General features: G+C 48.9%; 2 protein-coding genes across 2 annotated transcripts in view; one reads left to right on the top strand and one right to left on the bottom strand.

Annotated features, from left to right (window-relative positions):
* Positions 1-12,307, bottom strand: part of LOC129006788 (uncharacterized) — a 162,567-nt gene that overhangs the window by 47,694 nt on the left and 102,566 nt on the right. The gene's annotated exons all lie outside the window — the stretch shown is intronic.
* ADARB2 (adenosine deaminase RNA specific B2 (inactive)) overlaps positions 1-12,307 on the top strand; it is a 539,119-nt gene that overhangs the window by 449,081 nt on the left and 77,731 nt on the right. The window contains exon 4 of the mRNA XM_054436886.1: positions 6,233-6,347. Within this exon, the coding sequence (XP_054292861.1) occupies positions 6,233-6,347 (115 nt within the window). The remainder of the gene's footprint in view (positions 1-6,232; positions 6,348-12,307) is intronic.

Below are 12,307 nucleotides of genomic sequence, written 5' to 3'. Positions count from 1 at the left end.
TTCAGTTCTGCTCTGATCTTAGTTATTTCTTGCCTTCTGCTAGCTTTTGAATGTGTTTGCTCTTGCTTCTCTGGTTCTTTTAATTGTGATGTTAGGGTGTCAATTTTAGATCTTTCCTGCTTTCTCTTGTGGGCATTTACTGCTATAAATTTCCCTCTACACACTGCTTTGAATGTGTCCCAGAGATTCTGGTATGTTGTGTCTTTGTTCTCGTTGGTTTCAAAGAACATCTTTATTTCTGCCTTCATTTCGTTATGTACCCAGTAGTCATTCAGGAGCAGGTTGTTCAGTTTCCATGTAGTCGAGTGGTTTTGAGTGAGTTTCTTAATCCTGAGTTCTAGTTTGATTGCACTGTGGTCTGAGAGACAGTCTGTTGTAATTTCTGTTCTTTTACATTTGCTGAGGAGTGCTTTATTTCCAACTAAGTGGTCAATTTTGGAATAAGTGCGGTGTGGTGCTGAGAAGAATGTGTATTCTGTTGATTTGGGGTGGAGAGTTCTGTAGATGTCTATTAGGTCTGCTTGGTGCAGAGCTGAGTTCAATTCCTGGATATCCTTGTTAACTTTCTGTCTCGTTGATCTGTCTAATGTTGACAGTGGGGTGTTAAAGTCTCCCATTATTATTGTGTGGGAGTCTAAGTCTCTTTGTAGGTCTCTAAGGACTTGCTTTATGAATCTGGGTGCTCCTGTATTGGATGCATATGGGCAAGGACTTCACGTCTAAAACACAAAAGCAATGGCAACAAAAGCCAAAATTGACAAATGGGATCTAATTAAACTAAAGAGCTTCTGCACAGCAAAAGAAACTACCATCAGAGTGAACAGGCAACCTACAGAATGGGAGAAAATTTTTGCAATCTACTCATCTGACAAAGGGCTAATATCCAGAATATACAATGAACTCAAACAAATCTACAAGAAAAAAACAAACAGCCCCATCACAAAGTGGGCAAAGGATATGAACAGACACTTCTCTAAAGAAGACATTTATGCAGCCAAAAGACACATGAAAAAATGCTCATCATCACTGGCCATCAGAGAAATGCAAATCAAAACCACAATGAGATACCATCTCACACCAGTTAGAATGGCGATCATTAAAACGTCAGGAAACAACAGGTGCTGGAGAGGATGTAGAGAATTAGGAACACTTTTACACTGTTGGTGGGACTGTAAACTAGTTCAACCATTGTGGAAGTCAGTGTGGCGATTCCTCAGGGATCTAGAACTAGAAATACCATTTGACCCAGCAATCCCATTACTGGGTATGTACCCAAAGGATTATAAATCATGCTGCTATAAAGACACATGCACACGTATGTTTATTGTGGCACTATTCACAATAGCAAAGACTTGGAACCAAGCCAAATGTCCAACAATGATAGACTGGATGAAGAAAGTGTGACACATATACACCATGAAATACTACGCAGCCATAAAAAATGATGAGTTCATGTCCTTTGTAGGGACATGGATGAAGCTGGAAACCATCATTCTCAGCAAAACTATCACAAGGACAAAAGACCAAACACCGCATGTCCTCACTCATAGGTGGGAATTGAACAATGAGAACACATGGACACAGGAAGGGGAACATCACACACCATGGCCGTTGTGGGGTGGGGGGAGAGGGGAGGGATAGCATTAGGAGATATACCTAATGTTAAATGATGAGTTGATGGGTGCAGCACACCAACATGGCACATGTATACATATGTAACTAACCTGCATGTTGTGCACATGTACCCTAACACTTAAATTTAAAAAAAAAGAAAGACCAGCTGTGGAGTCAGGAATGTGTGGACCTGGGGAGAGGAAGTGCCCTGCCCTTGAGGGCACCGTGGCCGCTGCCTGGAGCCAACCTGCAGGACTGAATGTGCACATGTGGGTGCCATGGCCTCCTGGCTGGCAGCTGCGCCATCCACCTCCTCCAGCTGGGGTGGGTGGAACCGCCCGGCCGGCAATATCTCCATTCTGCTCTGTCAGTTCAAGGCCGTCTCTACCAGCCAGGGGCCCTTGTCACTCTGGAAGAAGGCTGAGCATCACTGTCCACCTGGCATCTGCTGGCCATGCAAGCCCTCCCCAGTGAGTCGAGGAGGCCTTCGTCTGTGGAAATGCTGAGGGCCCAAACCAAATGTGATTCATTCCACCCCAGCTGTTCCTCAAATGACCCCACAACGGAGCGGCCAGGGCTCAGGCTGCTTGGTTCATAGCGGGAGCCTAGGGCAGGGGTAGAGGCCTGCAGGGTGCGGAAAGCGGGTGGCCAGGCTCCACCACGGACCCCCCTCCGAGGGCCGCCACCTTCTCAGGGTGCCGGCCGCCTTCACCGGTGTTCTGTCCTGGCCGTGGCTGCTCCAGCCTGCACCCAGAGGCAGCGAAGCCTGCGGCCATCCTTGAGTTCAGATCCTGCTTTTCCTCGGAGCAATCTGGTCACCAGTTCAGTGCAAGGGTCAAGGTCAAGATGGCTGGGGTACATCCCGTCTCTGCCACCCTCTGCTGTGTGACTGGTTATGTTGCTTCAATAGCTAAAAAGGATAATATTGTCACCTTCCTGGGCTGGTACTGCACCTGCTCAGAACGAGTCCCTGCTGTCACTCTTTGTGTGTCTTCCCATCTCTAAGGGGACAGAGCACTCCCTAGGTTTCCACAGTGAAATCTATTTTTGCACGCACTGTTATGACTCAGTGGTCTGAGACCATCCTGATGTCCTGTGCTGGAGCCTCTCAAGCAGACACAAAGTGACACAGAGAGGCCTCCTGTGCTGGACAAGCTATCACTTCTTAGATATTTGAAACTTCATCCTAAAAAAAAACAAAGAAACAGCTACACACATTTGGAATAACTGCGGAGCACAGCGTGTGCTGGAATCAGATGCCTGGCACCACAAAAGCTGTTTTAGAAGCAAAAGATGTAGTTCTGTCCTTGAATCAACATTAACACCCATGAATCACCCAGAATCGGACACCAGAGCTGGGAACGACAGTGAACCCTGTGGGGCAGATGTGGCCCCCAGGCTGCCACGGCCACCACCCGGGCTGGGGAAGTGTCCCCGTGGCTGGAGTCCGGGATGCCTGTGCAGCAATGCTGATCGGTGCTGCCCTCACCTGCCCATGTGCCATGGGGCGGGCCGGCGGGAGAGCAGCCTGTGTTCTGTCACCTGAGAAAGGGAAGCTCTCCTATTCTTCCTTCAAGGTTTATCTCAGACATCAGCTTCGGACAAGGCTTTCTAGACCCTCTGCCCAGTGGGGAGCCCTTCAGTGCCCCATCCCCTGTGTGGGGCCGGTGAGGATGAGCACCCCAAGTCAAGGCCCAGCACCAGCCTCCCCACCTCCCAGACCTGCTGGCACCCATGAGCCCTGGGCCTGGCAGAGGTCCCACCTGTCACCCGGTCCCAGAGGCAGGGCTGCCCCATCAACCCTGTGCCCGGATGCTTCCCCTGGGAGATGCGGGAGGTCCTGGCAGGATGGGGCTAGCAGCACATGCCCTGCAGAAGCCTGTGGTGGGGCTGCTGATGTCACCTTCACCGTCTGTCATGGTGCTCAGAAGCTGATTTCTCAAGGCCTGAGGTGACAGCTGAGGCCTCTCGGGGCTCCAGGACTCCGTGGGCCTCTGTCCTCCTGCATCTTCTTCTCCACCCCAGCTCAGAGTTCAGCGTGCAAGGCCATGGGGGGCACAGGCAGGGCCAGACGACCTCACAGCCAGGCCTGACCTTTACATGTGGGCAGCCAGCCTTCTAGGTGAGAACCAAGGACCGTCACGAAGGCTCCCGCCTGCCACCCACCTTGTGGACGTCGTTCATGGCAACTGTGTGTGATTTGGGCACCAAGGAAGACCAGGTTATCACAGGGGCCTGGCCCAGTGACTGGAGCCTGTAATCCTAGCACTTTGGGAGGCTGAGGTGGGAGGATCATTTGAGCCCAAAAGTTCAAGGTTGCAGTGAGCCATGATGGTGCCACTGCACTCCAGCGTGGGTAGCAGAGAGAGACCCTGTCTCAAAGAAGAAGAAAAAAATTAAGAATCATGCTCTCCCTTGACAGCATGCATTGAAAGAGTAAACGAGGGTGCAGCAGGTTGAACAGTGGCCCCAGAAAGACACATCCAACCCCATGACAGTGACTGAGAAAAAGTTCTCTGCAGATATCCTCAAGTTAAGGACTTTGAGATGGCCTCATCCTGGATTGCCCAAGTGGGCCCTAAATTCAATGACAGTTGTCCCTACAAGAGGCAGAAGAGCAGACACAGACACAGAGGAGAAGGCAGAAAAAAGGAGACTGCAGGGATGCGGCCACCGCCCAGGGATGCCCTGAGTCCTGGAGCTGGCAGAGGCGGGAAGGCTCCCCAGAGCCTCAGGAGGGAGCACCGCCCCTGGACACCTCAGTCTCAGATCTCTGCCTCCAGAGCTGTGGGAGGATGAATCCCTGTTGTTTAAAGACCCCCAGTTAAGGGTATTTTTCCAGCAGCCCCAGGACACAGCACACGGGATATCCAGGACACAGGTTTCCCTCTCTGGACCTGATTCCAGACATGAAAGACAGGACAGCCGGGAGCAGCCTGGGCTGGGAGCACCCAGGAAGACTCCAGGCTCACAGCAGTCCCTGAAAGGTCAGGGTGCCTTTCATCTGCTATGTGGGGCTTCCATATTGATTCACAACACAGTGGGAAAAGTAGCTGACATCATCCACGGGCTACAGCGGCTTGGGGCCCTGAAACCCCGGGGTAAGCAGAGGAGACTACGCTGGGCCCTGCACCTCCACCCTTTACTGCAGAAGAATTAAGAGGGAGAGGTGCTAGGTTGTTTTGTGGCAGGTTTTTCGCTTCTGGCAGGCAGAGCTGTTTTCACACAAACATGTTTTATTGCCTAGAAGTGGGATTTTTAAAAACTGTCTATCTTTCTTATCATTATTAATCAGAGAGCTGTCCTTATCAGCAGCAATGCCTGCACAGCATCAGCGTCCACACACACCTGGTAGAAATGTGGAAACCAGGCCCAATGCCTGCACAGTATCAACATCAACACATGCCTGGTAGAAACGGGGAAGCCCAGTCCATCAGGAAAAGGGACTGTTTCCTGCCTCATGGATGAGACGATGAATTGATTTGGCTGCTCAGAGGCTCAGGCAATGCCTGTGGTGACTGGGGGAGATGATGATAATGATGAAAATAATAAGAGTAATAGTCACAGCCGTCATCTCTGAGCACTTCCTACCAAGTGTGGGGCACTGTGCTGAGCACTTAAGATGCCGTATTACATTTAATCCTTACAAAAACACCATAAGGTGGAAATGAAGATGATTCACTTGTAAATTAGGAAAATGGGCTCCAAGGTGTTAACGACTCATCCAGGCTCCTGAGTGGCAGAACTGAGGGTCCAACCAGGCTTCCCTACTCCAAGGCTTGCAACGGCTATGCCAGCCAAACTGCCCCCGATGAAAAGCTTAGGGCCCCATGTCAAGGAAAGAGCAGTGCTGCAGACTTGGGCCCAGAGGAGCCGGGGAAAGGGCAGCCACAGAGCCACACTCTGGCTGCACCATGTGGAGTCACATGCTACTGTGTGTGCTGTCTTCCCACAGACCAGGAGTCACCTTATCACTAATCGGATTATGTTAAGGGGTGTGCAAGGGCACACGTGTTATGTGTCTGTGTGCCTGTGTGTGCACATACGCACATGTGTGCCTGTGTGTGCATACGCGTGTGTGCACACGCGTGTGCACGCACGTGTGCCCTAGGTGTGTTGTGTGTTGCATGTGAATGTGTGCATCTGTGTGCATGTGCAGGATGGTGAGAAGAGGTTGTGGAGTGAGCCACAGCGCCAGCCATTTAGCCTGAGGAGCACCTTGAGAGACTGCTGGCTGTGTAGACACTGGCTCTGGAATACTCAGAAGACTGTGGTGGCCCATCATCCCTGAAAGACTCCTCCAGCCACTGCTCTGAGAGGCAGGGAGGGGAAGTGGACACTGTTTCCATGGGGAGGCTGGCAGAGCTCAGGGTTTCTGCTGAGAGTAATGCTGGGGTTAACCACTCATAAGCCACTCAATATGATTTTAAGTTTTGGGGGCACAGCCAGAGAGAGGCCATGTGTGGTCACGTGGGGACAAGGCTGTGAGGAAGGGAAGAGAGCAGGCCCACCTGTGGCCACACGGGGATGAGGCTGTGAAGACGGGGAGGACAGTGCCCCATCATCCTCCGCGGCACCTGCTCAGCCCAACGTGGAGGCCTGTGCTTGTGTCTTTCAGGAATTGGCAGACTCCATATCCCAGCTGGTCACACAGAAGTTCCGCGAGGTGACGATGGACCTCATGCCCACGCACGCCCGCCACAAAGCGCTGGCAGGAATCGTCATGACCAAAGGTAGCCACCTCCTCTTTTCCTGTGGGCATTTTCATCTCTAAAGAAAGGAGCATTAGCATCTACCTGATCTTGGAGGCCAAAAGGCTCTCTCTTCCACAAAAAGCTGCGACAAAGACAAAATATTATAGCATACACAGATATCAGTGGCCACAGCATATTAGCAGGAAAAGCCATCCTGACCATGGTGCTGTGATTAGGCTGCCGGGGCCCAGCTCTGCGTGGGCATCCCCCATCTCTGGGGGGCCTGGACAGCCCCTTCTGGAGAACCCAAGTTTCCTGAGAGTCCTAAGTCCCTCTCTTTGGGGTGTAACCCACCCCGGAATGCTCTCCTTTCTGCCAAGATTCCCCATCTCAAACTCACAGGGAGGGAATTCCACTCTGAGAAACAAGGGTGACCCAGCCGCGAGGGGCATGCTGAGAACCAAGGAGGCAGCCTCTCCAGTCAGCCAGGATGGGGGAAAATGAATGAGGGCTAAATTTGATCAATCGGCCCTGTGGAAACAATGAGCCACCAACCCATTGATAACAAGCCAGCTGGTTATTTGAATTCAACCATTTCCATTTCCAAAGTTTTTCACGAGTGTGTCATGACCTTCTCGTCACACTCATTACACTCTCACACATGAGAGTCATCACTGTGAAATAGTCACTGACCTTTGGATTAAGTTTCACACACACGCTTGCTCTGCATGTGCCGGCAAAATCTAAGGCGGAAAAAGACCATCGACCTGACATACAAACATATTTATGTTAAAAAAATAAAGGACCAGATGACTGGCATGGTTCTCAGCCACGCTGGGCCACAGGGTCCTCTCCAATCTTGCTGGGTGTGGGAACACTGGAACCCAGCGCCATGTCTTGGCTGTGTAATCTTCCCAATGTGGGCCTCCTGGTAAAATGAAAATGAAGCTGCTTCCTCACAATGTAACTGGGTGAGATCTAGAATATGAGATTCTTTGAAAGGTAAAGTTGCTTTATAAACACATCATCCAGTATATAAATATACCAGCCCCGCCCTGGCCACCAGCACCTGGCCCCCTTTCAGACACAGATGACACCTGCCTCTTTGTGGAATTAGGAATGTTCTAAATTGAGGGCTAAGAGTTCACCTCCACCAAGCTCATCCCTGCTGGAGGTGACCATTCCTTCATCCTCCAGCATGCAGCCATCAGCTGGGCACCGCCATACACTGGGCACTGCTCTGTAGGCCCACGGGGCTGTGAGGAAGAGACACAGCCCCCACTCAGGGTACAGCAGTCTCACCGAGGGAGCAGTGAGTTTGGCAGGCCAAGAGCATCATCCTAGCACAGAATCTGGCCCCACCTGCACAGAGCTCTGCGACCCATGACCAGCCACTGAGCCTCACTGGGACTCTGTTCTCTCACCTTTAAAATCGGGATAACAGCAACACCTACCTGATCAGGTTATTTTGAAGGCTAAATGTGTTCATGTATTTCCAGCGCTTAGAAAGTTACCTAGCCCATGGCAAGTACCATGTAAGTGTTAGTTAATTATTGGTAATGGCACTATTTACAAATTATTTAGTCGGTGCCTGGCATACAAAGTTCTGGGGAATCAGCAGAGAACAAGAGACCAAATGCCGACCCTTGTGGCTCTTATGTTCCAGTGGGGAATGCTTCATAAAGAACAATTTAAATCCAATATAAAAGAACTATAAAAGAATTATATACACACAGAGTTGCTGGTCCATATAAACAAAACTTTGGTAAATTTTAAAATGTGGAGTGTTACACAGATTTCTGCTACAGATTTCTGAATAACTCAGGTTAAATTAGTGTCTTGGTATGAAAAGGAAAGGAGGAAGGGTAGGGGGAGGGAGCAGAAGGGGGAGGGGAGGGGCACCAGCCACCCTGGCTTCCTTATTGTGCAATGCACTTCCAGCCCCAGAGGCATAAGTCAGTATGACCTGGAAAGTAAGTTTTTAGCATTTCTCAGCACCGGAACTCAATATCTTTCCATCTTTCTGGGAAACAAATCTGGCAAGTTTTGGAAGCTACTCTCAAACTTCATGTGGAAAATAGTAATGTTTTAGAGGCTTGTGGGGAAATGATACTTCTAAGTTGCCAGTGAATACAATGCTTTATGTGTAGGCAATTTATCTATATGAATTAAACTTACTATATGAAAATGAGACTTCACAAGGTAGAGCTTCACTAATTAGTGACTTCTGAACACTGAAGAATAACTTGCTGAAATTTACTTTCCTATTGTAAAGAGATAAACACTGATTTTAAAAAATTAGAAATGTGCAAAATTACTAATACCAAACATTTTTAGATACTCATTTACTTAAAGTTGATGTGCCATTTCATCTTAATTCTAGTTCAGTTATTCAAGCAAATACCTAAGAGTAATATGTCTTGTTCTAGTTGCTGTATATGTCACAATGTTTTAAAATTAAACTTATTTTGAAATAAAACACAATTTGATTTGCCCCTCCAGTGGATGGGATGCCAATTCACTCACATTTATTAGCTCCTAAAAGTTCTGTTTATGAATCAGAGACCATTTCTTAGCCATTATGAGAAATATAATCACAGAAATATATACTAATGAACAGAAGTTTTTTTAATCAAATTAATGCAGTCATATGGTAAAGATTCTAAAGAACTTCTGAATGAAAAGCCGTATTCTCCCACTCCACCCCTCACTCCCCTTCACTCTCAGAAGCCACCTCTAACCATTTCAAATTTTTTTCTTGTGACTCTAAGTACTATATACTTCTATATTTCTAGACTTTCAGTTCTAGATAACATCTATTGTCTCATGCTATTAACATTTGATACTTTTCATTTTCCATTATTATGTTTGTAATGCGCAATTATAGATAAACCTTTATTTCTTATTGCATCAAATTTAGAAGGTGTGGTTTCACTCCCTGTTCTGTGCGTTGAGGGTGGCAGCCCTCAGCCCCTTCCCCACTAGCCAGCCTCTCTCAGTTATACATGTTACATCTTTACACCATCATCACTGGTATTTATATCCTTTCTTATGCCCATAATTAAGGCTTCTCTATTTTATCTTTTGAGTGATTGTAACAGCTGAACAGCATTTATCTGATGAGAGTGTTGTAGATATTCCCACCACAGAGCCAAGCAGAACCACGTTCAACCCTCCCAGCACAGTTCCCTTGGAAAGGGAGCCTGGCTGCCTGGCGTCAGGACACACAGAGGCTCTGCCTCCAACCCCAGCTCCAAGTCGTGTTGTGTTTAAGTTTGATTCACTTGTGTTGCTAGACTTGCTTATATCGCTTTTGAAATATTGTGCGTGTTTTTTTCTGGAATGTCTTTTTTTTCTTACTGAAAAAAAAGAGGAAGATTGTGCCTTTACCATACGTGCTAAGTCACGAGGCCTCTATGGAAGCATCTCACAGAGGGTACCTGCCTCTCTCCCGGAGAACTCCCAGGCCAGGCCTATCGAGGCACATGCTCTGCAGACCCCGCGTCCTGCTCTTCCAGTGGGACACCACCTCTGTAATCATTGTCTTCTTCCCCACTTTGTCTCCCCTCACAGAGAGCTTCCTCAAGAAGCATCATCTAAAACGATGGGAGATCAACTTTGTGAATATTCCCACATCTCAAAATGCCTTGAATTGCTTCTCATCTCTCTCAATAGATTCCCAGGTGGGGAATTCTAAGCTTTCAATTATTTTCCCTCAGTATTTTGAAGTAATGTTTCCATCATCTTTTATCCAATATTTCTGACCTGCCTCACATTTTCTCTGCAGCGACCAGCACCCACACCTACCCGGGAGGGGGAAAGGTCTTTTTTTTTTTAACTTGGACTTAAGAATATGTTTAGGTGTAAGCCATTCACTTCTCTTGACATATTTAAGCTATTTGTATAGTTTTATGTCATTTGTTTCATGAATTCCTTCATTTACACACATTTTTGTTAAATTTTCAATACTCTGTATTTTCTGCTTTTACTTTTAAAATTTTAGTCTCTTCATTCTTTTACTCGATGTTTTTGGAGATTTCTTAAATTTATCCTACAGCTCATAAACTGCCTTTCCCTCCTAATTTCTGCAACCTATTTTCATTATTTCTTTCCCTTATCCTCCACTCTTCCTTTTTCAAGGGAGCCTCTTGTTCTGTAGCTGTAACTTCTGCTCAACTCCTCTGAGGAGACGCCCTGGCCCGTGTCCTCCAGGCCAGGGGCAGTGGCTTTCTGTTTCACGTGGTCTTTCTCCCATGTCCTGCTGATGGCTCTCGTCTGAATACACACACTTGTGAACGAGACGTTAGATTGCTATTGTAGGCGCTGGCCTGGTGTCTTCTGCGGTGGTGGCCGGCTGGTCCTTCTCCCACAGGCTCCCGCCCGGATGGGAAGGTGGCCCAGGGCCCATTTCCATCAGCTCAGGTCTCCTTAGGATTCGTGGGCACGGCCCCACCCGCACCCCCCACCACAGCGCCAATGAGGTGGGGTCCCAGCCAGCCCTGAACCCTTCTCAGGTGGTCCTTCCCTCCCTGTAGGGTGGGACTCCATCTTTCATGCTGAACAAATGCTTCCACCCTCAGACATTCTCCCCAGAGAGCAGGTCGCTTGGCCAACTGCCACAGCCATTTATTTAAAATAATCCAGTGAGCCCTATGCCAGGAGCACATGCCCTGTTGCCCCCAGACCTACAGGCACCGAGGCTGGGCCCTCCCAGGCCCGACCTTGAAGACAGCTGCTCTCTCTGCCACTGGGAAGCTTTGTTCTCATTCTCTCCACTCCTTCTCGGCGCCGACCCACACGCCATCTTCTCAGAGGGCGTGGACCGTGTCTTCCGGGGGAGCCTGGACCCCGCTCAGGTCGTCTCCTGGGAGGGCATGGGCCGTTGCTCAGGTCTTCCGGAGGAGCCTCGCCCGTGCTGAAGCTGTCTACCGGCGGAGCGTGGACCTGACTCAGGCCGTCTCCCGGTGGAACGTGGACCTGACTCAGGCCGTCTCCCGGTGGAACGTGGACCTGACTCAGGCCGACTTCCGGGAAGCTGTGGACCCAGCTCAGGCCGTCTTCCGGGAGGGCATGGGCCCCCTCTCTCAGGCCGTCTTCCGGGGGAGCGTGGACCCGGCTCAGACCGTCTTCCGGGGTAGCCTGGGCCCCCGCTCAGGCATTCTTCTGGAAGGGCGCGGGCCCAGCTCAGGTCATCTTCCGGGGGAGCGTGGACCTGGCTCACGCCGTCTTCTAGGGGACCCTGGGCCCCCGCTCAGGGCGTCTTCTGGGAGGGCATGGGTCCCACTCAACCCTTCTCTCCATCACACAGTAGTTCAGCGTTGTTCCCTCCCGAATCCTCTCCTTTCACTGGAAAAAGAGAAGCAAATGTTCTCCCCCATCCTTTTGAACCCCTACAGCACTTACTAGCCAAACTGTCAGGGTACCGCTTTATTTAGAAACTCTTGTGTTTCATGAGAGAATGATTCTTAAAGGGGTTGTTGATAGTTGATGCCTTGCATTTAATACGCAGATTTATAATTTTGACAGCATTTTTACATACACTAATCAGTTTGATTGACATAACCCTGATAAGTGGGGAAGGCAGGAATTCTTATTAGTACTTTAGGAAATGCAGACACGAAGATGAAGAGGCCAAGTGGCTTTCCTGATGCCCTGAGGGCGGGGCAGAGCTGAAATGTAGAGCTGATGGTCCTTTATCCTTCCCAGCTCCAGGTGCCTTTTGGAAGTAGGCATCAAGGCCCGGTGGTGACCATGCATTACTGCTTCATGGAAAATTATTTTTCTGAGTTTATTAAGTAAATAACTAGAAAAGAGGAGTTTTCTAGAGTACATTTTTAGGGGCTCATGTTTAAACTTTTGCTAGTCTAGCCTACAAAACATATTCTGAAAATACGGCTTTTATAAATATTCTTTCCCATTTAAACTAAGGTCCAGCTTTATCATTCCACAAATTTCTTGGACTTAACAACTGCCCTGGAAAAATGCATATTTCTTGAAAA

The sequence above is a fragment of the Pongo pygmaeus genome, chromosome 8 (genome assembly GCF_028885625.2).
Source record: "Pongo pygmaeus isolate AG05252 chromosome 8, NHGRI_mPonPyg2-v2.0_pri, whole genome shotgun sequence".
Taxonomy (NCBI): Eukaryota; Metazoa; Chordata; class Mammalia; order Primates; family Hominidae; genus Pongo; species Pongo pygmaeus.
Note: the sequence above shows the minus strand (reverse complement) of the source record. Positions and strands in the feature narration are given on the sequence as shown.